The sequence below is a fragment of the Penicillium soppii genome, assembly GCF_028829465.1.
Source record: "Penicillium soppii strain IBT 18220 chromosome Unknown utg000010l, whole genome shotgun sequence".
NCBI classification, from domain to species: Eukaryota; Fungi; Ascomycota; class Eurotiomycetes; order Eurotiales; family Aspergillaceae; genus Penicillium; species Penicillium soppii.
The window spans coordinates 167,513-193,812 of record NW_026643240.1 but is presented as its reverse complement, the minus strand read 5'-3'; the positions used below and the strand labels follow the sequence as shown (position 1 = coordinate 193,812).

The 26,300-nt window shown below is 48.4% G+C and overlaps 10 protein-coding genes across 10 annotated transcripts; 6 read left to right on the top strand and 4 right to left on the bottom strand.

Annotated features, from left to right (window-relative positions):
- Positions 1–280: 280 nt before the first annotated feature.
- Positions 281–1,201, bottom strand: N7529_010711 (IMPACT family protein; the record flags this gene model as incomplete). The annotated part of the gene is made up of 1 exon (XM_057246238.1): positions 281–1,201. The coding sequence occupies one exon, from the start codon at positions 1,199–1,201 to the stop codon at positions 281–283; it is 921 nt and encodes a 306-aa protein (XP_057091587.1).
- Positions 1,202–1,523: 322 nt separating this feature from the next.
- N7529_010710 (uncharacterized protein) lies at positions 1,524–3,062 on the bottom strand (the record flags this gene model as incomplete). The annotated part of the gene is made up of 1 exon (XM_057246237.1): positions 1,524–3,062. The coding sequence occupies one exon, from the start codon at positions 3,060–3,062 to the stop codon at positions 1,524–1,526; it is 1,539 nt and encodes a 512-aa protein (XP_057091586.1).
- Positions 3,063–4,543: 1,481 nt separating this feature from the next.
- N7529_010709 (alpha/beta hydrolase) lies at positions 4,544–5,597 on the bottom strand (the record flags this gene model as incomplete). Its single annotated transcript, XM_057246236.1, has 3 exons — positions 4,544–5,016; positions 5,074–5,279; positions 5,332–5,597. 3 exons carry the CDS (start codon positions 5,595–5,597, stop codon positions 4,544–4,546), a joined length of 945 nt encoding a protein of 314 aa, XP_057091585.1.
- A 1,072-nt stretch (positions 5,598–6,669) lies between these two features.
- Positions 6,670–8,486, top strand: N7529_010708 (putative aromatic amino acid aminotransferase; the record flags this gene model as incomplete). The annotated part of the gene is made up of 3 exons (XM_057246235.1): positions 6,670–6,796; positions 6,846–7,401; positions 7,463–8,486. 3 exons carry the CDS (start codon positions 6,670–6,672, stop codon positions 8,484–8,486), a joined length of 1,707 nt encoding a protein of 568 aa, XP_057091584.1.
- Positions 8,487–9,093: 607 nt separating this feature from the next.
- N7529_010707 (LCCL domain-containing protein) lies at positions 9,094–11,222 on the top strand (the record flags this gene model as incomplete). The annotated part of the gene is made up of 2 exons (XM_057246234.1): positions 9,094–9,560; positions 9,623–11,222. 2 exons carry the CDS (start codon positions 9,094–9,096, stop codon positions 11,220–11,222), a joined length of 2,067 nt encoding a protein of 688 aa, XP_057091583.1.
- A 936-nt stretch (positions 11,223–12,158) lies between these two features.
- N7529_010706 (uncharacterized protein) lies at positions 12,159–14,720 on the top strand (the record flags this gene model as incomplete). The annotated part of the gene is made up of 7 exons (XM_057246233.1): positions 12,159–12,212; positions 12,281–12,477; positions 12,537–13,027; positions 13,075–13,373; positions 13,428–13,859; positions 13,915–14,159; positions 14,216–14,720. The coding sequence occupies 7 exons, from the start codon at positions 12,159–12,161 to the stop codon at positions 14,718–14,720; spliced, it is 2,223 nt and encodes a 740-aa protein (XP_057091582.1).
- Positions 14,721–16,477: 1,757 nt separating this feature from the next.
- N7529_010705 (putative choline transport protein Ctr) lies at positions 16,478–18,151 on the top strand (the record flags this gene model as incomplete). The annotated part of the gene is made up of 3 exons (XM_057246232.1): positions 16,478–16,968; positions 17,028–17,965; positions 18,024–18,151. Coding segments are annotated over 3 exons (1,557 nt in total), but the record flags the coding sequence as incomplete, so codon positions are not given.
- A 620-nt stretch (positions 18,152–18,771) lies between these two features.
- On the top strand, positions 18,772–20,595 carry N7529_010704 (putative lysophospholipase; the record flags this gene model as incomplete). Its single annotated transcript, XM_057246231.1, has 3 exons — positions 18,772–19,786; positions 19,836–20,200; positions 20,266–20,595. 3 exons carry the CDS (start codon positions 18,772–18,774, stop codon positions 20,593–20,595), a joined length of 1,710 nt encoding a protein of 569 aa, XP_057091580.1.
- Positions 20,596–22,690: 2,095 nt separating this feature from the next.
- N7529_010703 (NmrA family NAD(P)-binding protein) lies at positions 22,691–23,842 on the top strand (the record flags this gene model as incomplete). Its single annotated transcript, XM_057246230.1, has 2 exons — positions 22,691–23,334; positions 23,428–23,842. The coding sequence occupies 2 exons, from the start codon at positions 22,691–22,693 to the stop codon at positions 23,840–23,842; spliced, it is 1,059 nt and encodes a 352-aa protein (XP_057091579.1).
- Positions 23,843–25,819: 1,977 nt separating this feature from the next.
- Positions 25,820–26,195, bottom strand: N7529_010702 (uncharacterized protein; the record flags this gene model as incomplete). Its single annotated transcript, XM_057246229.1, has 2 exons — positions 25,820–25,899; positions 25,952–26,195. The coding sequence occupies 2 exons, from the start codon at positions 26,193–26,195 to the stop codon at positions 25,820–25,822; spliced, it is 324 nt and encodes a 107-aa protein (XP_057091578.1).
- Between the last annotated feature and the right edge of the window lie 105 nt (positions 26,196–26,300).

Sequence of the window (26,300 nt, the reverse complement as noted above, 5' to 3'; positions counted from 1 at the left end):
GACCGGCATTGCCCCATTGCTGAAATTGCACCTTCCTTTTTCTCTCAGACCAGGTCACGCAATAGCATCTAGTTTCCATGGCCCTTTCCAATGAATAAAGAGGAAGGTTGTATCCGCGTGTTAGTGCCACTGATGCCTGTCTGAAGTTCCATCAAGCACCCCAGTCATGCAGACAGGTGTTTCATCACATTGCTTCAGGGGAGATTCTTCCATGTGAAAGGGCGCCCAAGCAAGACGCAGCAACAGCAGAAGTAATCCAAACCAGGGCAATCACCCATACTCATTTCTTCCCCTTCTTCTTCTTCTCCGAGCCCACCCCCTCCTCCTTCTTCGTAAACCCACCCTTAACTAAGGCATCCCGCCCAGCATCATTGATGAGACGGAACCGCGCAGGCCCAAGATGCACACCCCCAAACCACCTCGTAACAACAACTACCACATCCCACACATCCATCAACTGCATAACATGCAATAGCCGCCCTCCAGCAGCCGTCTCCCCATCATCATCATAGTCCTGCACAACAGTCTCGCCATCCGAACCCGCCTTCTTCTGCCGAATCCGCCATGCACTGATATTATGCGTCGCCCCAGCGACCTTCCGATCTGTAGCCGTGAGATGGTCCAGGAAAGCCTGCGCCTGCGCTAGATCGTGTACACGCGCCGCGCGCCCCACGAACACGGATTTCTTCTCTGTTATCACGTCCGACAGGATCCAGTCCGGAGGCGTGGCTAGGTCGGCGTGGAGCGGTGCGTTCGACGCGGTCTCTGGTAAGAGGGGCTCTGGGGAGGGTGATTCGCCTTGTGTGCCGATGCTTAGCGAGGGAAAGACTTCCACCGCTTCACTGATTACGTCGAATAGACATACTGCGCCGGCTTGCCACGTGCGCTGGATGATGTCTTCTAGTACATCGATGGCGATTTTGCCTTCACCGCGTGCTGCCGTCGAGGCTGTTCCTAGGACGGTTGGTTTGGTGCTGGGGTAGGAGGCTTCGAAGCCGATTATGAATGATAGGTGGTCTTGCTCTGGCACTTGTAGTGTGATCACTGTCGTGTGTGTGCCATTGGAGTGGGAGCTTCCTAGGTCGAGGGTGTTGGGTGCGTGGGCGGGGGTCGCGGTCACGGTCACTGTGTCTGGTTCGTAGATTGCGTTGATTGCCTCTATTTCTTCGGCGAGGTCTTGGTTCTCCGGGGTAAGGGACATTGTGCTGTTGCGGAGCTCGTGCGGGGTGAAGTTTTGTGTTGACCCTTCCGGTGCTTCAGGCACCAAGGCATCAACCCTTTCGAACAATGTAGATTACTTCAAAGCTAAGGGAGATACATGTGTTTCTATATTTTTGTTACAAGATACTAGTCGGGTTGAGAGTTTTGTGTAACAAGCTTGTTTCAGTTTTGTTTGTAGCTTCAAATTATGTATATAGCTGGTCACAATGAAACAATGAAAATACATACACGGCCTGCATATACATATAAAGTAGGTCTCAATTGCCTCATGTCACATAAATCATGGCACGTTCATATCACACTTATGCCATCTCAATCTGCTCTTCCTGAGTGCCCTGCTTCTTCATAGCAGTCACATCATCCTGAGAAGGAATGACATATGTCGCCCACTCGCGAACGGGAACCTTATCCTGGAAGAGAACCTCAATGTCTGCATTACTGCGACCTGCAGTCTCACCAACACAGAACCAGGAGTAAGCCAGCAAGAACAGGGTTGTTGCTCCGTAGACGAAACCGATCATCGGGCCCAGATTGCCCGTGTAGTACATATACGGGCTGGTGAAGACCATGAGCCAGACCGTCAGGAAGAAGGTGCCCATGGCGCACGAGGTGATTTTGTTTCTGTTGCGGCCGACCGACATCTCAGAGGCAATGGAGTACGAGAGCGTGCCGATGGAGAAGTTGTAGAAGATGATGTTGATGTAGGCGAGGACGACGATGCCGATGCCGATGCCACGGCTGAAGGTGCCTTCGGCAGAGCGTGTAGTGCCGAGGCCGCCAACGGCGATGAGGGAAACAAAGATACCCGCCGAGCAGACGAGGAGGTTGGTGCGGCGCTTGATCTTGTTTCCGAGGACGACTGCGGCGCCGACGGTAACAATTTGGAGAACGTAGATGATGGTGTTGATGGTGAAGGGGTCTGCGATGCCGATGGACTGCGCGAAGACAACGCCGTAGGTGTACCAGAACTGGATGCCGTTGATCTGTTGGACGAACATAACACCGCAGGCGTAGAAAAGCTTACGGCGCTCGACGGGGTCTGTGAACAGAGAGGCCCAGGTGGCGTCTTTGGCCATTTCACGCTCCATCTGGACTTGGTTGTCGATGGCTTGCATGTCCATGGCAGGGTCGTAGTCGCGGTTGCTGTGGTTGATTTGGCGGAGAGCCTTGATGGCTTGGTCACGCTTGTTCTTGTACATATACCACACTGGGCTTTCAGGGGTGAAGGGAAGGCACAGAAGCATGACTCCCGGAAGGACAACCAGCAGACACATAGGAATACGGTAGGATTGAGCACTTTGAATGCCCTGGGTGCCTTGGTTGACACAGGCTCCCACCAGTTGCGAGATAGACTGCATGAACTGGAAGCACATGAGAGCCGGACCTCTGATGGCAGACGGTGCGACCTCTCCAATGTACATCAGACAAGTCGATGTGAACTGCCCGATACCTAGACCAATCAAGACACGACTGACATAGAAGACAGGGTCAGAGCCAAAGGAGCACACTTGTACGATGGCTCCGATGATAATGCAAAGAGAAGCAGACAGGAAGACAGCACGTCGACCGAAGCGATCGTTGATGGGGGCAGCGGCAAGGGCGCCGACTAGCTCTCCCACATAGATGATACTAGCAGACAGGGACAGGAACGTTGTTCCAAGCGACCAAGTGCCATCTGCGGCTTGCTCTCCATAGTCTTTGGCAAAGAATGTCATGCCCTGGATACCAGTATAGTAGATTGTGTCGTAACCATAGCAGAGGGCACCGATAGCAGCCACCAAACAGAAGGCGATGGCCCGGCGGTTGGCCTTCCAGTCGATGTTGAGGTCAAGGCCTGCCATAATAGGCGAGACTGTATGTGGTATGGGGGAATATAGAAGAGGAACCCACAAAAAAGCAATAGACAAAGAGCCACAAAATGCAGAAAGAATGTAAACACCCGACTTTCAGGGGAATACCCTTATATACCCACACTCCCACATCTTGGGGTACATAATCATGTCATACTCCACGGTAAAATCTCTAAACTCTCCATGGGGTTGACGGGGACTGGCCATGGTCGAGCCCTCTGCACAGTCTCCATTTTTCCATTTAGTAGGACTCTTGACCCATTTCGTCCAGTCAACACGCAGGCCAAGGCGTATTTGCCCGAGATGTGGGCCCCTTGATTGGGATTCGCGCACACCTAAATGTGATTTATGGCTTGATGACCGCTAGTTGACAAGATCATACTCTTTGCAGAGATAGTTGAGCATAAATTCGTGATGACTCTCACATTGAATACCCATTCCCGATATCAAGAAGACTAATTGACCCCGTGGGGAGAGATACCGGCGATGTTGTAGTGAAAATTTCGGGCAACTAAGGCCGCCAGGAGCGTCCCGAAACGGAGAATCGCCGATATTTTGGCAAAGATTCTCCGTCGGCTTGCTTAGTTTACGGGACACCCCCGGGATACCCCGGGGCGTGGGGGGAGCCTTGGAAGGGGAAAAGGGAACAGCCCGAAATTAGCGCAATAAGGATTCCGATGACATAGTTTCTGAGTCAAATTGTCTTCTAGAATCAATCTCAGCCGAGATTTAGCCATTGTCAGAGATTGGGGCATTATTTCGGGCAGTATGTTATAGTATAATACACACAATACATATAATACCTCTACTAGTATAGCATGGATGTTCGTAGGAAACTGGGGTATTCGGGTTTGGTTTTCTACGCGGGGCCCCCACACTAAAAGTTTTTTTCCCTCGTTTTTGTTGACTCGCCTCCTTTCACTTATTATTGTTGTATATAGTACTAGTAACGACAGTCATCATTCCAAGGTTTTCCACGGTTCACTGTATTACTTTGTAAATCTGTTTAACTTTATCTTTCTCCTCAGCCAAGGAAAATTGCGCTAAAAATGTGTATGTACATCACAGCCTTGGAAGCCGAAGGGGTGATCTTATCCCTAATGGTAATCATGGTCATCTTGACCGGGCGACAAACTTGGAATAGCACACAACCCCAGACTCGTGGCCTGGGGAAAGCGAATGCGCCAAGTTTTGCCACTAACCTGGTAAGTGCAGCAATTTACCACGGGCAATCGTTTGATGGTTTTCATAACGAAGAGTAAATGACAGACTGCGACGAATAAATAGTCTCATTTCAATTCACAAGGTACAATAATGGTATATGGTACATTGATGTATACTACGCACTTAAATCTCCAGACAACCAATGAAAATGCCATCCTCATTTAAGCCTAAATGAAACCTTGGCTGAAACTTTACACCCACGTAGTGTTGTGGAGTATTCTCGCACAAATCAACCACTCAAACTCGATCTATGCTAATCCCTTCTTCAAATGCAGAGCGGCCAACTCAACAACCGCCTTAGCGGTGGCCGTCGTCCGAATAGGCTCAAGCATAACGTAATCATGAATCTGGCCCTCAGCCTTGATAATCGCAGTCTCAACTCCAGCCTTCTGCAGTCGCAGACCAAACGCTTCTCCTTCTCCAATCAGCGGGTCAGCGCCAGACAAGAACACTGTTGTCGGTGGGAACTTGGACAACACTTCATCAGCTGCATATTTCAAAGGGGACGTCAATGTATTCTGTCGGTCTGCTTTGTTCGGAAGGAAAGCGTCTATCATCCAATCCATGGTCTGCTCGCTGAGATAAGGCCCATCCTTGTAGATCTTATAGGTTTCGCTCTTGTCGTTGGTGTCGGTGACGGGGTAGAAGAGAACAAGGTGGGGAACTTTGACGGGGAGGCTGCGGTCCTGGATTAACTGGACCATTGCAATCGCCATGTGGCCTGGATTTGAGATTTTATGAGAATAGTGTCATTTCACAACTGGGAAGACAGTCTTACCGCCAACACTGTCACCAGCCAGAGCCACCGTCTCGGTCTTGAGCTTGTGCTTGGCGCCATTTTCGACAATGTACTTCAGAACTGTAAAGGATTCTTCGAACTGGACTGGGTACTGCTTCTCCGGGGCTGGGCTGTAGTATGGGAATACTACTGCTGCGCCGGTTTGTCGTGCGAGATCTTCCACAAGAGAACCGTGGACGGTGGGGCTGACATATGTGAGAAGATCATCCTGTTATGATAGTGGTTGATGAGCCATACCTTCCAAGGATCCAGCCACCTCCGTGGGTATAGAAGATGGTGGGCAAATCATTGCCAGAATTAGCTGGTCTGAATATGACAGTCTTGACAGTACCCGACTCGAAAGAAATCTCGATGGTTTCTTGAGTGATGTCGGAAGCTGGCGTATGCTGTTGGACGGTCTCTAGGATGTCGCGAGCCTGAATTGGGGTTTTCTCGTATAGTGGCTGACCTTTAGAGAGTTCGTCAACGAAGCTTTGATTGACAATATCCAATGTTGCCGTCATGTTGAAGACAAGTGTTACTGCTGGAGATTCTAAAGTTCGGATCAGAGATTGAAATATATATAAACGCGTCGTGTCAAAAAACACAAGGCAAGATATAAGTTTTTAATTCTTTGGAAGTAAGCAGTCTGATTATATATCCAGGGCCTTTCGCACACCCCATTAAGCTACGAGTTGCCCAAAATCTCACATCAGCAAGTTCATCGCCAAGCGAAAGGCGTCTATGAGAAGGAAATCGGTTAAAAACAACCATTCAAGCACTGCGATTGATTCGGATGTCTCAGTGTCATGCATACTTTATCTATAGCAGTCTGAGCTATGGCATGCCCTAGAGATACTCGTTAGCATCTATAAAAAAGGCCTGGGACGACCCCATAAGCAATGGCATCTTGTAGCACCTTTCCATTTGATACCTCAGATATCTGGGTGTATCTATTCGATGAGAAGCAGAAGACAAAATATTCAACTTCATAGGGTGTCTCTGAGTAGTGAACCGTAAATACTGTTGGGGTCCACGCGAACGAATTCCGTTAGGATGAAGCCACGAACAGCGAACTAGCCCCGAAGAAGGAACTGCGACGGATGAGTCTCCAGAGTGGACTGCGCAGGTGCCCAATTTGGCTTATTGTTCAGGCTTCTTTAGATTGAACCCGGCATATTCTTCTTTTATACAAAATCCAAGCTCGTCATATTAGAAGCCAATCACCCTACAAGAATCCCGCCAATCATTCACTATTGCGTGGCAATCGCCATACTGAATGTCTATTCTGTCAGATAAGATATCTCCTACTCAGTAGCCAACCATAGCAGTTCAAAATCATCCAAAAATAGCTAGATCTGGTGGAGACAGAGGGCTCTGCAGGATCTGGTACTGATTATCAAGCAACCCTGCGGGGGTTCCCCTGGTCTACCGGGATTTCCGTTTAATAAAAACATCGTATGGATATGAGTAGTTTGAAATTGTTCTAAAACTTCATTTACTTTTTTATCTGATTCAATAACTACCTTATCCTACTAATCAATACCCCAACTGCACGTCTCCCCTGTCATCTGCAAGGCCGTTAGATCGGCAATCATGACAGCTCCACACCCTTTGGACTTGTCGCACCACTACTCTTACGCCACAAAGAACAAGAAACCCAGCAGTGTCAAGAATTTCTATAAATATTTCCAAATACCCGGAATTGCCAATTTCGCTGGAGGTACATATCAAAACCTACATCTGCATCTGCATAATATTGACTCTACTAGGTTTGCCCCATGCATCCTACTTCCCCTACGATACACTCGAAGCCAAAGTCGCCCTCCCCCAGCGATTCCAATCCAATGACAAAAATCCCCACTCCGTCCGAGTAACAGTCCCAAAAGAAGACCACACAAAAGATCTCGCTCGGAAAATCGACCTAACCACCGCCCTCCAATACGGCACCGCCGGAGGATACCCACCTCTGAGTAATTTTCTGCGCTCGTTCGCACGAGACCATCTCCATCCCAATGTACCCTATAGAGATGGTCCGGAGGTCCTGCTGACATGTGGATCGACCGATGGCTTTGCCAAGGCCATTGAAGCATTCACGAATATATGGAATCCCGACCGGGATTGGATCCAACAGCGCGAGGGTGTCTTGTGCGAGGAGTTTGCCTATATGAATGCTATTCAGACAGTTGCGCCGCGCGGCTTGAATGTCGCCGGTGTGGTCATGGATGGACAGGGTATGCTCGCGAGTGGGAAAGGCGGGTTGCAGGATGTGTTGGAGAATTGGGATTTCCGGCTTGGCCGTCGGCCTCATTTGATGTATACAGTGCCGTGAGTATCTCCTCTGCAGAAGCAACAAAGGAGAAAACACATGGTTGCTGACAGTTTATAGAACTGGCCAAAATCCAACTGGTGGAACACTTTCTGTTGAGCGCCGAAAGGAAATCTATGCCCTTTGCCAGAAATACGATGTGATTATCATCGAGGACGAGCCATACTGGAACTTGCAATTTCCATCCGCTTATGAGAAGACGATTCATCACCGTGGCTCATCCTCAGAACCAAATCTCTACACCAAGGACTATAACGCAGAGGGCAAGTCCTCAGGCTATGCTTACCTGGACTCTCTCGTCCCCTCGTATCTGTCCATCGACATCGAGGGCCGGGTAGTGCGTCTCGACACATTCTCCAAAACTATTGCACCGGGTAGTCGTCTCGGCTGGATCACTGCACAGCCGGCTATTATTGAACGTCTCACTCGCATAACGGAAGTGACAACTCAGCAACCATCCGGATTCGTTCAATCATTGATAGCAGAGATGATCGTTGGACAGGATGATGACGATAAATCCGCGAAAGCATCGAAGCTGGTTCCGGGCTGGCACATGGATGGCTGGGTGCGGTGGTTGGAAGGGTTACGCGCCGGCTATGAAACGCGCATGCAGGCTATGTGCACGATTCTGGAAGAGAACAAGTATCTCTTCCATGGATCGAAAAGCCACGATGACTGGGAGGTCCTTGATCGAGTGCAGATGTATGATTTCGTCTGGCCCATGGGTGGGATGTTCGCTTGGATTGATGTTCATTTCGATACACATCCCTTGCGCTCACAATATACCTCCGAGAAACTCTCCCAGGCACTTTGGATTCATCTGACCCAGAAGCCGCATTTGTGTCTTGTGGGCCCTGGCACGATGTTCGCTGCGACTCCAGCGTCTGCTGCGAAGGCTCATAGGTATATTCGGGTGGCTTTTGCCCCTATGGAGGTTGACGAGGTGGCGCCTCTCACCCAGAGATTGGTGGAGGGGTTCCGGTCATTTTGGCTGCGCAAGGATCTTGATGGGTTGAGTGGCGATGATGAGACAGTGGATGCTTTGGATCTACCAGGTGTCAACTTTTTAGGGAATGGGTGCTGATAGATTGTGTATTCTGGAACATGTCTGCTTTTTTTCGGAATGTTGCTAGGAACACCACCAATCAACAGTAATCATGAGATCGCGGCGTACTCCGTGCCTAGGGTGTCTTTCGGATCCCCTGTATTCTGTCTGTTGCACAGCGTAAAACAGGTAACACAGATAAATGTGCTAAAGAGATTGTATGCGAAATCGCAACAAGCTTTGAATTGTCATCTGAAAGCAAATCGAAGATCTCGAAGATCATGCAGTGTGCCTAGGTGGTATGGAGAGAGAGAGTCATCGTCACAATCGTCAGGCGTGGAATTTAATTGGATGCCTGGCTGCCTGACCTTGTTTCCCCAGATTTCCCTTCTTCATTCTTCTCATCTTTCTTCTCATATTATCCTTTTCTTTTCTCTTTCTTTTGTACTTAGTTTACTCCTTGCTCTTTCGCTGTTCATAATCTCATCCCTCGCTTTGATCGCCCCAGGATCGTGTTCCTGGTAATCAACGGAGATCACTTATCGCCGCTAGCCGACCACCGACATCATACCCGTTCGTTCTACGGAGTGGTGCTAGTCACTCTAGTCACACCGCACATTATTTCGCCCTGGGAGAACCCATCAGCATGCCTGGGGAAGGTAGAGAGGAGGCCACTAGGCTATATGTCCCTCCACTCCTTGAAGACGACGAGCGTCTCGCCGATCCCGAAGCTTCCGAAGACCTACCGCCGCCCGATGTCGATGTTGAAGCAGGCGCACTGCCCGTCTGGCTACGGGAGTCTTCCAAGTCATTTCGTTGGGGATGGGTGCCTCTGCCACTCAGGAAGGTCGGTCGCACGACCGCAAATTGGGTGAAAGGTCCCGATCCGCCGCACATGTTGCTGTTGAAGCCACTATTCCCGCGAGTCCAGGAGCTGCCAGTCCAATACCTCGATCGTCTCTTACCCAAGCGCAAATATAAGACATTCCTTTTATTGCTGCTTTATGTATCTTGGTTCTTGCCTTGGTTCTTGATTTTATTGCACTCGCGCTCTTCCGGCTATATCGAAGGGTACGGTCAGCCTCAAACACTGTCGTGCTCCACGAATCTCTGGTATGTACATTGGAAAACCATTTCACGCTTCAGACCCACTGATATACTTGCGACCGGTATAGGAAGATTGAAAACAGATGTGGTATTAATGGAAATGACTGCCGGCCATTCTCTTCCTCGACTATTCCCTTCCGGTGTCCCGCGAAGTGCCGCGATACCATATTGCTGGAACCTCACGTCGTGGGAAACCATACATACAATTACCAAGGGCTAGTCATCGGGGGTCCTCAGCCGGGCTCCTTTGACCCAGCACTCTATCGTGCTGATAGTTTTGTCTGCCAGGCGGCAATCCACGCCGGTGCAATCTCGAACGATGGTGGCTGCGGCGTCGTCAAACTTGAGGGCGCAGCGCACTCCTTCCCGTCGGTCAAAAAGCACGGTATTTTATCTGCCGCATTTCCATCGACCTTCCCTAAGGCGTTCAGCTTCCTCGAACTGTCTTCGCCGCAGGCCAGCTGTCCGTCCGATCCCCGCTGGACACTCCTTGGAATCACCGCCGCTGCAGTCGGTGTCTTATGGCTCTTTTGTACATCCCCGCCTATATTGTTCTTCAGTTCATTTTTCATGGTGTTCTGTCACACGGGACTAGTTGGAGACCCACCCTCGGACCCTTTCCTAGCCGACCTCGTTTCCAGTCTTCTATCTCGCCTTCTACCGGCATCTTTCGTCGTGTACGTTCTTTACAAATTCTGCGCCGTTCCGCTTCTCCAGCCGATTACCTCGCCCATCTATCAACTTTCAAAGATGCTCCTCTTCCTACCCCCGCTTTTCATCGGAGCTTTGAACAACTACACTTTCGCCCGCTTGATCCCATTGCAGCGCCTTACACCTATGGACATTCAAAAGCAACCTGGAGCAAAGCTGGCTCTGGCTTTTGTCATCCCAATTGTCCTTTTGATCATCCTGAGTCAAGCGTGGCAGATCCGCCAGGGAGGTCTGCTCCCCCGCTACCTGAAGATCTACTGCACCATGGGATTGATCATTTTGATTCTGCTGCCCCTTCCTGGTCTGCGCTTGCGAATCCATCATTATATCTTGGCAATTTTACTCATGCCGGGTACTGCATTCCCCACTCGTCCCTCACTCATCTACCAGGGCTTGTTACTAGGTCTCTTCATTAACGGAGTTGCCCGATGGGGCTTCGCCTCTATTATCGAGACCCCTGCCGCTCTGGGAGAGCAAGTGCCCGGAGGCAACAATGGCTGGTGGGGCGCTACTTATCCCAATGTCACTAGCTCTTCTGTTAGTGTTTCTTTGCCAGAACCGGGATCCCACACTTACCGTGGCAACGGAAACATCACTTTCGCTTTGTGGGAACACGAGCGCATGGCAGATCTTGCAGTAGATGGTGTCTCCGTTCTTCTCAATGATGTGGAACGCTGGCGCGGTTACCTTGATGAAGACAAGCAGGGCGAATTTACCTGGCACCGTCATGGCCATGATGGCCTGGAATTACAAACGAACCCTCGTCTGATCAGCCGTGACATGGGCAGTGTGGAATCTCAGTCACTGCTTCTGGGAGAGGACAGCTCTGATGCCAAACCCGATGATCTGTTCTTCCGTTTTGCATTCTTGAGAGGTGCTGAGGCTGGCACATACGGCCCGACGGGAGTATGGCTCAGTGATGGTACCTGGTATTCCCCTCCAATTCCTAAAGCATAGATAGATCTGCTTTGTTTTTGCATTGATCGTCGAGGTTTGCCTGTGGTTTACTGTTCCCTTGGCGAGATAGACTATACTGTATATGTGTGCTGGCCGCGCTGTACTAGACTACGGGCTTTGGGCTTACTCTCGCTCATGACTTTGAATGAAGATATCACATATTATGACAGTTGATATTGGCAACTTACATCGAACAGGGATGCTGTCTATCAGTTCCTTTTGTCTCTTATTTGCTAACAAATGAGCTGGTACTTACACTTGACCACGTATCTTGGGAGCATGAGTCAAACAAAGATATTCTTTGTGTTTAATGCATAACGCGTATCGATTATATCTGCCTTGCTAATCATCTTCTAGCGTGGATCTAGCGTGGACTCTATAACTTCGAAGTTCTGCCTTCACTTATCACGATGACGTCCTTCGCCCCATTGTTGCGGACTCTTTTATGAAAAAAATATGAAAAAAATCCAATATCCTAGTTACCAATGTCCAAAGCAAAATCCCTATAGCAAAGAACTTGTTATCCACACAGAGCATTTTATTCCTCGATAATCCGACTTTCCCCTTCTAAGCATCACTTGGTATTCAAGCAACTGTTTCTAGTTACGATTTGGCTCCCATTTGGTTATGTCATCCATAATACTCCAGTCGTGGTGGGAACAACGTATGAGCTACCTCGCTGTACATATGTAAAACTATATTATACGTACTGAGCTATCCACATACTGTTGGACTTGGCATGATATTCCTATATGATTATTAGAAACATCAGAGTTCTCCTCAAAACTCCTATATTGATCTCAATACTTTACATTCATGACGTGGCACGTGATCGTATAGGCACCAGCAATGAAGAACCCGAGCACAATTTTCCAGTCAACCTTCTCCAATTTTAGCAAATTGGTGTTACATCACAATTGATGTATCCTTGTAGCTATGGAGCCTGGATCCGACCATGACCATGACGGAGGCGCGTTGGTCCGACGTGCAGTATGTGCTCCACCGATTGAGAATGTCGTGACACATTTTTTGAATAACCTAACAAAAGAACTATACAGTGTGATCAATGCCGTTCTCGGAAGGTATGTATTTCCATTTTACATGGACGACATCATTTCGATCTAACTCCGCCACAGATTCGATGCGATAAGCGCACTCCTTGTTCCAATTGTCGCAGTTCCAGTATCGTCTGTCGATCTACCACTGGTCAGAAACCACCAGAGCCTCGTCGACGAGTTCTCATTTCCAATCAATAGTAAGTATACAATTGTTTGTATAATCCAGATGCGATAACAAAAATTAACCCGGGCGCAGTGAGAAAAAAATTGATTTAATTGAAGAACGTCTAGCAAGCATTGAAAAGACTCTTCAACAACTAGCAAGGAATACTCAACATACTCCAAGACCTACATCTCAATACACCCCTTCACCTTCAGTGCAATCAACATCAACTCGGAATCCAAGGTTCAAAGGCCCCTTTTACACAGCAAACCCTGCCATCGAGCAGCATGATTCAAGCTCCGGGTTCGAGGGAAGCTCCTCCCTGAGTGCCCACGGAGCCTATGCAAGTGAATTCCTGGAATCGGCCGTTTCGAAAAGCTCGCATCAGGTGCTGTCAAGTCCAAAAATTAATGCGGCTCTCTCGTCGTTGAAACAGATCGTTGGTATTCAAAACCAGCGACGTGAAGCGGATTCGCAGGGCAGTCAACTATCTACTAAGAACGCGCTGGGTGTAAGATGTGATATTCGTGATCTCGAAATGCCACCCTTGCAATTAGTGCTGCGTGTTTTGAGAAAGGTCAAAGGTATGCAACCCATGAATTATCTGCTTTCCCTGTTCTAATCCGTCCAGAGCACCCGCCTGCCTGCTTTGGTGGTTATATCCCGTTCTTGGGGGTGGACTACTTCGTCGAGAAATGTCGCGAAGTGTACTTCTGCACAGAAGAGTTTTCCGATGCGGCGTTCATTGTTTCCAATTTCTGCTTGTACAGCATTTTCTACGAGTTTCATTTCACGGAAAAAGATAAATCTCTTGGACAGGAGTGTCAAGACTACATTGAGATGTGTCGGGACAACTTAGAAGTGGCACTTGCCAATCTCAATATTCTGATGCCTGCAACCCAAGAATCGATCAATGCATTGGCTGTGGGAGTCAGTTCCCCTTTCCGTTTGACCTAACTCGGGCTTTCACTGATCGAATCATAGGCGATGCATGCAATAGAAATCTCTAAGCCGTCTGTGGGCTGGAACCTGGCGTCAACAGCTATGCACTTGTGTCAAACACTGGGATATCACCGTTTAAGCTCCATGGAGCATGACCCAGCACCGATCCAGCGCAAAAAGCAGCTCCTTTTTTGGTCGGTTTACACAATCTCAAACATGATGTCGCTGCGATTAGGACGCGCCTGTCCAATCCAGAATTACGATATCAGCCTGCCATTACCCCAAGTCCCTGTCGATGTCCCTGAACCATGGGGTCCTGTTTGCGTATGGTGGACGAGAGCGGCTATCATTCAAAGCAAGGTCTACCAACACCTGTACAGCCCGGAGGCACTGCAACAGCCAGAGAGCCATCGGGTTGCACATGCGCAGCAATTGGCCGCTGAAATGAAGTCTAGTGTCAATGAGCCGTTCGAGGTAGATTTTCCCGCAAACCAACAAATTCGATTGAAAATCGCTAACGTGGACGCAGAAATTCATGGCATCCAATCCCCAAATGTCCAAATTGGACCAGATGTACCTCGCAACCGATAAAGTCAGCAGGTTGTCCGTCCTTACTTTGATATACCGCGCAATCCCGGCATCAACGGAGCCCGGTTCCGTCAGCTTCATCCCCGAATGTATCGAGACAGCCCGTGAAGCTCTAGAAGTCCACCGACAATGTGGTGCAGACCTCAATGAAACAGACGACTTCATGAAAACTTCGTACATGCACTGGTAAGCAGAGATATTAATATCACCGCAATCCGACCCAATAACTGACACCCACCCAGGGGCATTCTCCTCTCCCCCTTCGTCCCCTTCATAGTAATCTTCTGCAACGTAATAACAACCTCCAACGCCGAAGACCTAGCCCGCCTAGAAGAATTCATCGCCTCCCTCCGACCGCTCAGCTCATACTCCCAGTCCATCGACCGCCTGCATACCCTCTGCTCCGTGCTGGGAACCGTCGCCCGGCTCTACTTCGAAGCAAATACCCGCTCTGAGACCGATGCCGACCCGCAGGAGTTTATGCAGGTCGGTCAGGAGTTCGATGCTTATCTCGGTGCCCTGGGATTGCCTAATAATTCCATGAGTGGGACTGGTATGGGTAGTGGAGGGTTCCAGGCTGATGTTCCGGTGGTGCAGGTGTCGGATTCCGGGCTTGGATCTGGGTTCCCGGGCCCTGAGGCGGATTCGGGAACTGCTGCGCAGTTGGGAAATTGGTTCTGGGGAAATCAGTATATGATGGGTCTTTTGGAGGAGGATTTGTCGCAGTTTAATCCGGGGTGGTCGTGAGGGGATGTTCATTTAATTAGGTTGTATTATTATGGGACTTGGTGTTTAGGAAGAATACATATTCAACTCTTGTTAATGAAGCATATTGACCGGCAATTGCCATTTTATGAAGGCCAACAACGATTTGAGACTTGATGCAACTCAGCACAATTGCCCTTCTATTATTATCTAACCGAATTCGGCTGTCCTTTTTGTGCATGTAGAACATCGTAATTGGGATGAGGCATTTTCCCCACTAGCGCCGCATGTCAACCTTCCTATAACACAGATGATCAACACGCGTACAGGGGAAAAGCCGCAAAAGCTGAACTGTTGAACATTGACGGCTATCCACGGCCTTACTACATGCAGAAGGTAAATCTCTCGAAAAGTGAAAATTATGGGTTGAATAGAGCTACATAAAATAATTGTAGAACGCCCGAGGGGCCTGATATTGGTACAATACGTAATCGACTAAAAAAGCCATATCTACGCCATGCAGATCTGTGGCGGTAGCTTATAATTTTCACTTCGGTACACCGTACAAACATTGAACAGATTGTACTTTTTACCTCGGATAGCCTTCACGGTACCTCCACATGTCTGAACAAATTTGCAGACTCAAACCCCTGATCTCGGTGAACATTCTGGAGAAAGCGAAATGGACGCAGATTAGACGATGTGCAGCGGGTGTTATTCCCGTTCGAGAATTGATACTCCACTCATGTAGAATTTTTCACGAACGACTTATACTGTCTATTGTAGGGGCTGTTAGATATAGGTGTACTTTGTTCGTATTGCAAATGACGTTGCAAAAGGTAACGAGGCTGAAATCATATCAGCCCTAACATCTACATGTGTAACAATGCCAGTGACGTCAAGTAAAAATCTTCATGGAAATACATGGACCCAGTGATTTAGTGCAACTTAACACAATTTAGTGCATTTAGTGCATTTAGTGTGCGACATTAAAACGACGCTCGCAGGTCCCAGAGGGTAGCGAGATTCCAACTCGGTTTGGTTCCGATTTAAAAGAGGGTCTCGTCGGAGCGTCGTGAATCGGGATTCAGCGTTACGAGAATAATACTGGGGCCAGACCCGCCAACTTCCTATTTCATCCTTCCGATTAACCGATTTTCTGGCTGAAACTGTTATTCGGCGTTGGCATGATGAACCAGTGAACTGTGAGATATGAAATCCACCTAACGGTTAGGCTACAGCGACGGCTATGATGTTGACGGTGGAGTCGTCCACAACAAGGAAGAAAAGAAAATAAAGATCTTTCATTATGATTGATTATTATGTTTTAAGGAAGCCTCGAGATCCATATTTGCCGTTTGTCTATTTCCCTTCACTTTCCTTTCTACTTCACTTTCGTTTCTACTTCGGAAGGTTTGCTCTGCCGTGCAGATCAGCTTTCTCGACACCTTTGGAGCTCTCGACTCCTCTCGAAGCCTTGTTGATATTTCGCAGAACAAAAAGATAATTCACAGATTCAATTCTGTCATCTTGTCATCTTGCTTCACTGTACGATTTCATCTTGATTATCATTACTTCGTCCACAGCAGCGACAATCCCAAGCGACATCTCGATACCAAAGCAGCATTCAATCTACAATCTATACCCGCAGCAGCAATATTCCACAGCACCACCGAACCAAATCTCCGAAATTCGAAATCCCTATGCAACAAGCCTAAGCATCTTCTAGATCTTGACTTTTCCAGTGCAACAATCCTCAACCCGTGCAGCAATTTAACCAAAAGAAAACAACCGACGTAATGGGTGAATTCGATATCGAAAAGACCAGCGCGAAACCTGCCTCGAGCAGAGATTCTCGCTCAGGCGATTCCGACTCTGATGCAGCTCGTCTGGCGGAAATGGGCTATACCCAGGATTTGAATCGCAATTTCAACGTCCTCTCCTTGGTTGGTATTGCTTTCTGCATGTCCAACTCCTGGTTCGGTATTTCTGCTTCTATGATTACGGGCATTAACTCCGGTGGTACGGTGCTGATCATCTATGGTCTGTTGTGGATTACTTTTATCTCTATGGGTGTCGGTGCTTCCCTTTCCGAGTTGGCTAGTTCGATGCCCAACGCTGGTGGACAGTATTTCTGGGCTTTTGAGTTGGCCCCGCGGAAGTATGCTCACTTTGCTTCTTACCTCAGTGGCTGGTTTGGCTATGCTGGTGCTATCTTCGCGTGTTCCAGTGTCGTTCTTGGCCTTGGTCAGGCGGCTGTGGGCATGTGGCAACTTGGTCATCCTGATTTGTATGGGCTTTACTTTCTACCCTGTCTAACCGTTGTGTGGTGAGCTGACTGTCTGTTAGTGTCGTTGAAGCCTGGCACGTCGTCCTCGCATACCAGTTGATCAACTTCTTCTGCTTTTTGTTCAACTGCGTTGGAAAGGTCCTTCCTCTCGTTGCCAAGTGCACTCTTTGGATCTCTCTGACCTCCTTCTTGGTCATTCTGGTCACTGTTCCGGCCTGCGCTCGCCCTCACGCAAGTGCCAGCTACGTGTTCGGCCACTTCGTCAATTCCACTGGCTGGAAGTCCGACGGTATGGCCTTCATCGTGGGTCTGATTAACCCGAACTGGATCTTCGCCTGTTTGGACTCCGCTACCCATCTTGCCGAGGAAGTGCCCAACCCCGAGAGAAACATCCCCATCGCCATCATGGCTACCGTTGTCATTGGCTTCGTCACTTCTTGGACCTACTGTATTTCCATGTTCTTCGGAATCAAGGACCTGGACGAACTCATCAACAGCTCCACCGGTGTCCCCATCCTGCAACTCTACTACCAGGCTCTGGACAACAAGGCCGGTGCCATCGTCCTAGAGACCCTCCTCCTGGTCACCGGCATGGGATGTCAGATTGCATGCCACACCTGGCAATCCCGTCTAGCGTGGGCGTTTGCTCGTGATCGGGGAATGCCCGGCCACCAGTGGCTGTCGCAGGTGAACCACACGCTGGACGTGCCCCTGTACGCGCACTCGGTCAGCTGCTTCATCGTCGGTCTTCTGGGCCTGCTGTATCTCGGCTCGACTACTGCTTTCAACAGTATGATGACTGCCTGCATTTCCCTGTTGTATGTCTCATACTCGATTCCCATTCTGTGTTTGTGGTACCGTGGTCGTGAAAACATTCATCACGGTCCCTTCTGGCTTGGAAAGTGGGGCATGGCTGCCAACATCATCACCGTTACCTGGACTGTTTTCTGTATCGTGATGTACTCTTTCCCTTCGACTATGCCCGTTCACACTGGAAGTAAGTTTGGTTTCTATCTCTGGTTTGGATTCGAGATCCCGATCTAACGTTGCGCCAGATATGAACTACGTCTCAGCTGTCTACGGCGTGGTGGTCTTCATTATGCTTGTGGATTGGTTCGCTCGCGGAAAGCATTCCTTCAAGCGTGAGGAAGTGGCTGAGGATCAAGTTGATAAGATCGAGGTTTGTGAGTGAGAGTTTTGCATTTGGACTTGTGTTTTAGCATTTGAAGGAGTTGCATAGAGCATTAGCAGAGATATACCCCAATGAAGCATCGATATATCCACATAACCCATTCACATATTGTACTCAGCACAAACAATTCAACATACTAGCCATGATCATAGCATAGTATAGTATAAAGTAACAAGTACGAAGCCACCAAATAAATAAAATAAAAAATACCTCCGAGATCGCCTGTAGATTTTGTGCTCAAATAGTGGCATCGACCAATCACGGCCCCTGTACGTAATGCGATCGGGGTCGAATTGGGGTTTTTTCCACTTGTTCGGCCAAAAGACTCAATCATGATCTACGAAGCTTAAAACTTGTCCCCTCTATTTTGCCCTGCGATCAACTCTCGGTGAATCAATTTATAAGAAGATTTTTTTAACCTTCCTTTCTCCAACGTTATCTCCCCCGCAGTCCGCTTTGTTATCGTGGATCTTGAATTGACGAATTAATGACTTGATTGACTACTCCCACTGTACAACGTACACTGTCTCTGTACGACATATTGCAACTACGACCGCAAAGACTACAGATATCTACACTCTACGTGCGCCGCGCGTACAGGAATCATAACCATGATCTCCGCAAGCCTAGACAAGGCCAAAATGACCGTCCCAATCGTTCCAACAATTCCAGAGCTGGAAAATGCAAAGCCCGAAGAGGCAGTTCTGGAATCCCGCGTCTTGATCATCATGACCGGCGGCACAATCTGCATGCAGCCCTCGCCATCAGGCTTCGTGCCAGCACGCGGGTTTCAGGAAAAATGCATGGCCCGCGTGCCAACCTTCAACGACGCATCCACCCCGACCCCCATAGACGTCGTTGCTAACGCTGCCGGCGATCTGAAAGAACATCCTAGTCTGCGCACACCGATGACGGCTTACGGTCGTCGCGTGCGCTATACCGTCTTTGAGTTCGAGGAGTTGCTGGATAGTAGCTCGATTGATGCGAAGGGCTGGGCGCAGATTGCCGAGACCGTGGAGCGCAATTATACCCTTTTTGATGGCTTCGTTATCCTTCATGGAACGGATAGTCTGGCTTATACCTGTTCCGCACTGAGCTTTATGTTGCAAAATTTGGGAAAGCCCGTTGTGCTTACTGGTTCGCAGGCGCCTATGCTTGAGCTCCAGAATGATGCCACGGATAATCTGCTCGGGTCGTTGGTTGTTGCGGGTCACTTCATGATTCCTGAGGTTTGTCTTTATTTTAATAATCGGCTGTTTAGAGGCAATCGCACGACTAAGGTTGCTGCGAGTGACTTTGCCGCGTTCGATGCGCCCAATTGTGCGCCCTTGGCTATAACTACTTCTATGCGCACCAATGTTAACTGGGATATGGTGCACCGTCCTACAAGTTTGGAGCACTTCAGTATTCAAACCAACCTGGATACCACTCACGTCGCTTGTTTGCGTATCTTCCCCGGTATCAAGCCGGAGATGGTGGATGCCGTGCTGAAGCTGGATGGGTTGCGCGGTTTGATTCTCGAGACATTCGGCGCCGGCAATGCCCCTTCCGGTCAGGATAATGCCATGATCAACGTTTTGGCTAGCGCCATTAAACGAGGCATTGTGATCGTCAACATTACACAGTGTGAGTAGCCCGGCAACAACGTCAATGATTAAGCTAATGCATCTTCTAGGCCTCACTGGTAGCGTCAGTCCAGTCTATGCCACAGGCATGAGTCTCTCCCGAGCAGGCGTCGTTGCCGGCTTGGACATGACAACCGAGGGTGCATTGACAAAGCTCGCCTACCTGCTCGCTCTCCCAGACTCAACCCCCGAATCCATCGCCAAGCGCATGTCAGTATCTCTCCGCGGCGAACTCACCGAGTCATCTCTCCCTATCTTCCGCCATCCAGACGGCGCCCTCCCCGAGCGCATCCAAACTCTCACATCAATGGGCTACGCCATTGCCCACGGCGACCTCGAGAAGGTCCAAGCCATCACCAAAACAGAACACCACTGGCTCCTTAACGACGCCGATTACTCCGGCAACACTCCAATCGTAGGTCTTTGGCTTTATTAATATCTCCCCACGTGGTATACCCCAACTAACCAATCCAATCCCAGCATCTGGCGGCAACCTCCCCCTCAATTCAAATTCTGCACTTCCTCCTCTCGCAAGGAGGCTCCGTGCACCTACGCAATCGCGCTGGCCGCACCCCGCTCTTCCTCGCCGCCAACGCCGGCCTTTCGGAGCACACCCTTCTCCTACGGAAATCCGGCGCTCACCTACACTCTGATGAGCGCCCCGTTGCTGAGTCGTTGGCCCGCCATCGCCCCTTTGTCTGGGGTATGGCGGGGGTTGGACCGAAAGAGATTAGCCAACGTGAGATGGATGAGGAGTGGGAGTGGGATAATAGACAGAACCGGATGACGGCTGGGTCGGCGCCATCTTAGGGGCTACTTTCGTCATGGGGTCTCTTTTTCTGTTCTTTTCGTGTGCGCCTTTTGTGACGGGGTTCCCTTCTATCTTGGGGTTCTGGTTTTGGATTTCGGCCTAGGCGCCGAGATTAGCCGGGTTGTGTGTCCCCGTTTGCGCGTTGGGCATGGATTATTATTTCGTAAAACGTGGCGTGCAATAGTATAGATTTGACAATTGAATATAGAGTGATCACGGGTCCATTCTGACATCATTTTTTTGTATTTTTTTAGCCCTGCTCAGGTGGAGGTGGATATTGGGTCAACGATCACGCCAGAGTAACTGACTTAACTAATTCAATTTTAGTTACTTAATTTGGTATGTATCTATATTACGGTATGCTAGGTATATATGTGCCTATTGTAGTTATTATTTCCCGTTCAAGTACTGAGGTACTACCTACACACTGTATGTAACAGTCCTACTCCGTACATATGTAGACATCCGCGGAGATCTCCTTAAGTAACGCAAGCACTAAGTGGGGGAAGATAAGACCATTTCGCTCCTTTTAGTTTTCCTGGGGTTAATTTTCCTAGCGTTGTATTTGTATTTGTTACTTGACTCAGTACTGCCAAGGGATCAAAATGGAGACATTGGATACTGTTGAGGTTCTAGATGTAAGGATATTTTTCTCTTGTCTATACTCCCACTCGAGGTTATCTGCATGAGGTTTTATGCTTTTTTCTTGATCTCAGGCCTTAGGCACAACATCTAGATGCTATATACAACATACATAGCAAATGACGTCTTTCGTATCAGATTACTCCGAAATTGGTATAATACCCTATAATACCCCTCTGCAGATGACATCTTTGCGGGGTTCCTTAGCCCATATCTAGCACATACCTTCTATATGTACCTAAGCAGACATACGTGGCTGAAGAAAGCCTTGAAAGTATGTTAAATTTGGTAGTTCAGGCCCAGATGGCCAGGTGGAATAACAATGACAGTACTACTCCGTACAACGACAAGAGATTGTAGAGTAGCACGTCAACTAGGCCTAAGCCCCCAAGCCTGCGATTGGATACGAAGAAGCCCACATCCTGGAGCAGCTATCGACCACGTGAGGCTGCCCCTGGCAGATTGTTGGTGGAACGAAAGTCACCCGAGTTATTTTTTTTTCTCTATGTTTTCTCCTTTGTATTATATTTTGTATTATCGTACATATGTACATAGTCTTCTGACTTATTCTCGGAGAGGTTTTTATAGAGTCTTGGCATATAGAATTGAATTGGCAGTACCGAGTATACCGAGTATCCCAAGAGAGAGCTAGCACTATACAATTTACATGATAGAGCTATGTAGTACAACATGTACACATGCATCCATGGATAAAACATTATATATATCAAAATATAAACTCATCGAAGCAAAGGCCAAGAATCGGACCCGTGTAAGGATCTTCCCGTCCACTTGTGCCGAATGGATGCCGATTTACGTAAAATTCGGTGGACGAGACCGCACTTTTGAGGGCTTTTTTTTTTTTTTTTTCTTTTGATTCTAGTCAGTTCGATGGTGTCATATTTTGGAATAAATATCACGCATTATGAGTATGACAAGGCAGTTATGTGATATGGTACAATTGTGTAGTTCTATTGTATAGTTGTAGTATATAATAGTATGTATATAATACTTGTAGTACTGTAGAAAAGTACTCCAAGGAAGGATTGATCTCCTTATCTTATCCTCTCTCCGCGTTTTGGCTTGGATTTTTTTTTCTCTACACTGAATTTTCTTCTTGAATTCTTCTTCATTTAATATTCTCGATTCTCTCAATTCTATTCTATTTCTTCATTTATATTATCCACTATATCCACTGCAGATCAAGCAATTCGGAGAACTCGGGTGACTGTTCCAATCGCATAACCTTGACGCTCTGTTCGCGATTCCTGTTACATACAACTTTGCTCCCCTCCCAAGGTACCCCACTACAAGCGCTTCTTCGCCAAGGCTTACTCCGGATTTTCTTCTTTTATTCGGCCTATTCCCTCTCATCTGATAACTTCGTCTACTCCATATTTCATACCCGACATACCTCTCATACCCTCCCCAAGGCCACCCCGATCTACCCGGATGACCCAACCGCAGAAGACCATTGCCGTGGTCAACGGGACAGGCCGACAAGCGGCTTCTCTCATCCGTGTCGCGTCCGCTGTCGGATACTCTGTCCGTGCGCAAATTCACACCCTCAAAGGAATCATCGCTCCAGAGCTCCAGCAACTACCAAATGTCACCCTCCTGCAGGGCCCGCTTCTCGGCAATGTCGCGTTGATGGATGAGCTCTTCAAGGGCGCCCAACTGGCCTTCATCAATACCACGTCTCAGTCCGGCGACGAGGTCGCTATCGGTCGTGATCTCGCCGATGCCGCGAAACGTGCAGGCACCATCCAACACTACATCTATAGCAGTATGCCGGATCATTCTGTTCATGGCCCTTGGCCCGCTCCTCCCCAGTGGGCGCCCAAGTTCACTGTCGAGAACTATATTCGCCAGCTGGGTATGCCGTCGACTTTCGTCTACGCCGGTATCTACAGTAATAACTTCACGAGCTTGCCTTATCCTCTCTTCCAGATGGAGCTTCAACCGGACGGGAGCTTCGAATGGCGTGCGCCTTTTGATCCCGATATACCCTTGCCCTGGCTAGATGTCGAGCACGACGTGGGTCCGACTCTGCTACAGATTTTCAAAGACGGCTCTAAGAAATGGAATGGTCACCGGTAAGTCTTACTCAATCGCGAATATTCGGGAACTCGGAAAAAGATTCCATCCCTCAGATAACCAAAACTAACCGACTCTTGTTTTTCTTCCAGCATTGCATTGACCTTTGAAACGCTCTCCCCAATACAAGTGTGCGCCGCGTTCTCGCGCGCCCTCGACAGGCCATTTCAGTACATCCGCGTCCCCAAGATCGAAATCAAGGTCAATATCCCGCCTGGATACAGGGAACAGCTTGAGGCGCTGGAAGAATTGTTCGGCCGCTACGATGCCCCCTACCTGCCTCAGCCGGAGTTCTCACAGCCCCCCGCCGGCTCACCGAAGGGTTTGGGTCCTGCCGGTGGAAAGGGTGCTGGCGCGGGAATGATGCAAGGGCCTGGCGGTGTTATCTCGCTGCGCGTGACGGATGAGGCCCGATCTCTCTGGCAGGGATGGCGGGATATGGAAGAGTATGCACGGGAAGTGTTCCCCGTGGAAGAGGAGGCTAATGGCTTGGATTGGATGCTTTGAGTCTCTTATCTTGGCGCGACACCGCCTTTTCCTGCTTTCCTTATCATGACAGTTTGATACGGGCGCGACGTGCATGGTGATGTGTTCTGTGCATGTGGATTGCCCTTGCTGTTTTTCCATTTTTTTTGCTTTGTTTTGTTGTGTTCATTTTTTGTTTTTCTCTTTCCCTTAATCATTGCATTCTTGGCGAACGGGCATGGGATATATGGACTTTCATGGGTCGACCTCGGTTCTTAATCGAAAGATATTTGAACACTGAACGAGGATGATTCATTTTGCTTAGTGAACTGATTTGATTTGATATCTGATCAGCGGCACTTTTAAAAAAAGTTGTTTTGTTTGCTTTTTATACTTTGCTTTGCTTTGTTTCTTTTCTCTCTATGGGTTCAAAGAACCTAGCCCCAATCCCCAAGCTTCGAAAAGGAGGAGAAAAAAATATGGAATAAGATATCCCGACTCTGGTTACGGCCATGAGATTATGTGCTCAATTTTACGATCACGATTATGCCTTTCCTGGACTTGACTTTACTTCACTTCCATCTTCACTATCTACTAGGAAACCGTCGGAGGTCGGGACTCGTTTCCCGGTCTTCCCTCCGTGAAAAATGTGAATGGCTCAAACATGGATAGCCCAAAACGAACGACTCAAATTCATGCCTCGTGCCCCCTGACCCCAATTGACCAAGCCTGCAGGTCCCGTGCGTCTTTGACGTTTGCAATGTACACGTTCGACCCGCAGACCGCTCCTCTTATCTGACCAGGTGCATGAACAAATCAGGTTAAGGCATGGTCACGGACTCCGGGGGAAGATAGGGTTGAAAGAGGGGGTTTACGAAGCCGAGGTGAACAAATTCAAATAATTATAATATGCAGATGTATCCTGAAACTATAACTAACCCCAAAGTTACACCACAACACTAGGTGATGGTAAATTTGGCGCCGAAAACGGCTAGTTTTGACGCCATTTTAAGCGTCTTTTTTACCAGGTTCTTAGTCATTGAAACATCACGTGTCTCTTCTCTGCCCCTCTTACTATTTGTTCACTGAGCACTCATGGTTGCTCAGGGATCAGCTCACCCTTCACTCAGGGTACTCATGGTTGGCAATCAGGGACGTCGTAATGTCCTGCCCACCATGTTGACTGATTGTAGCCGCTGTTTGTAAAAATAGAAAGCTCCTTTTGTTAGATGATGAGCCCTCCCCCCTAAACCAAGCCTTCTGTCTAATATTTAAAAGACTTGCAAGTACATCATCAATTTCCAATCCCTAGGCCTCTTATGGATCTCAGTCATTACGGTTTTCTCTCTCTTCTCTTCCTTTTTAATAGTGTTCTCGTTTTCTCACTGCCTCGTTCTTACTCTAATTTCATGCCATGTCTGTTCTTGATACCACTGCGAGTGGAAAGAAGCAGGCTGATAGCCCTCAGTATTACCGGCGACGTCGTCAACAGCTTGAGAAAGGCATTATTCAAGAACAACATTAGTAAAATCAAAGACGATAGATAAGGTAATGAGGTACCTAATCCTGATATGAGACTAACCCAAACAGGCACTGTGAATATCTGGAGGAAGGTCCTCTCCAATTTCTTGTTGCAGCACAGAGGGGAGACGTTATGGCTTTTCTCGAGTGGATTCTTGACAACTCCAAGATCAAGAAGTTCAGCAGTTTACATAAGAACTAGAGGCAATGGTGCCAGCTCTACCACAAAGCTATTGGGCGAAGTTTTTATGCGAAGAGTTGTCAGGATATCAATGATGTGAGTGTGGTTTTGCCTTTTCACTCGTTCGCTTTCTGACAAAAACATAATAGTATATGAAAGAGCATCTAGTCGTACGTTACAATCTCGATATGTCTGCTAGGGAGAAACCCGTGATAAACGTTAATGATTTGTACATCGTTCTCTAGTATTGAACTAGAGAATATGAGTATTTGTAAGCTTCTCTAAAACTTCCTGAAGCATTTGCTAAGATTACCTAGCTACCCTTGTTTAACACGACGGACCAATCTTGGCGGCTTGCCCACTCTTTCCAACTCGTCATCGGGCAGTCGATACCAGTCTGTCTTCTTGTGTTAGAGTGAGTGATGCTGGTTCTAGTGGCACATATTAACTTGCCTTGCGAATGTCCGCGGCAGTGAGAAGAGCTCTACCTCCATCGTATCCAGGGTCCGTACTATAAGAGAACATGTATGCTACCTCGATGCCACAGTCTCGATCGGGAGTCAATTCAATCATTTCGTCGGGAGTGATCTGTCGATAAGATGCAGGCACGCCAGTTATGTCGCTCCAGGTCTTGATCCAATCCACCCAACTACAAGTTGTCCCTTCCGCCATGTACTCTTTCCCGGGAGGCATTTGGTAGACAGCGAAGGTAAAAGTGCCCATATCCCCGACAGGGTCTAAGTGTGGCACAATCCTGTCTGGGGCTGTGGTAAACCTCATTTCAATACTCTCATCCGG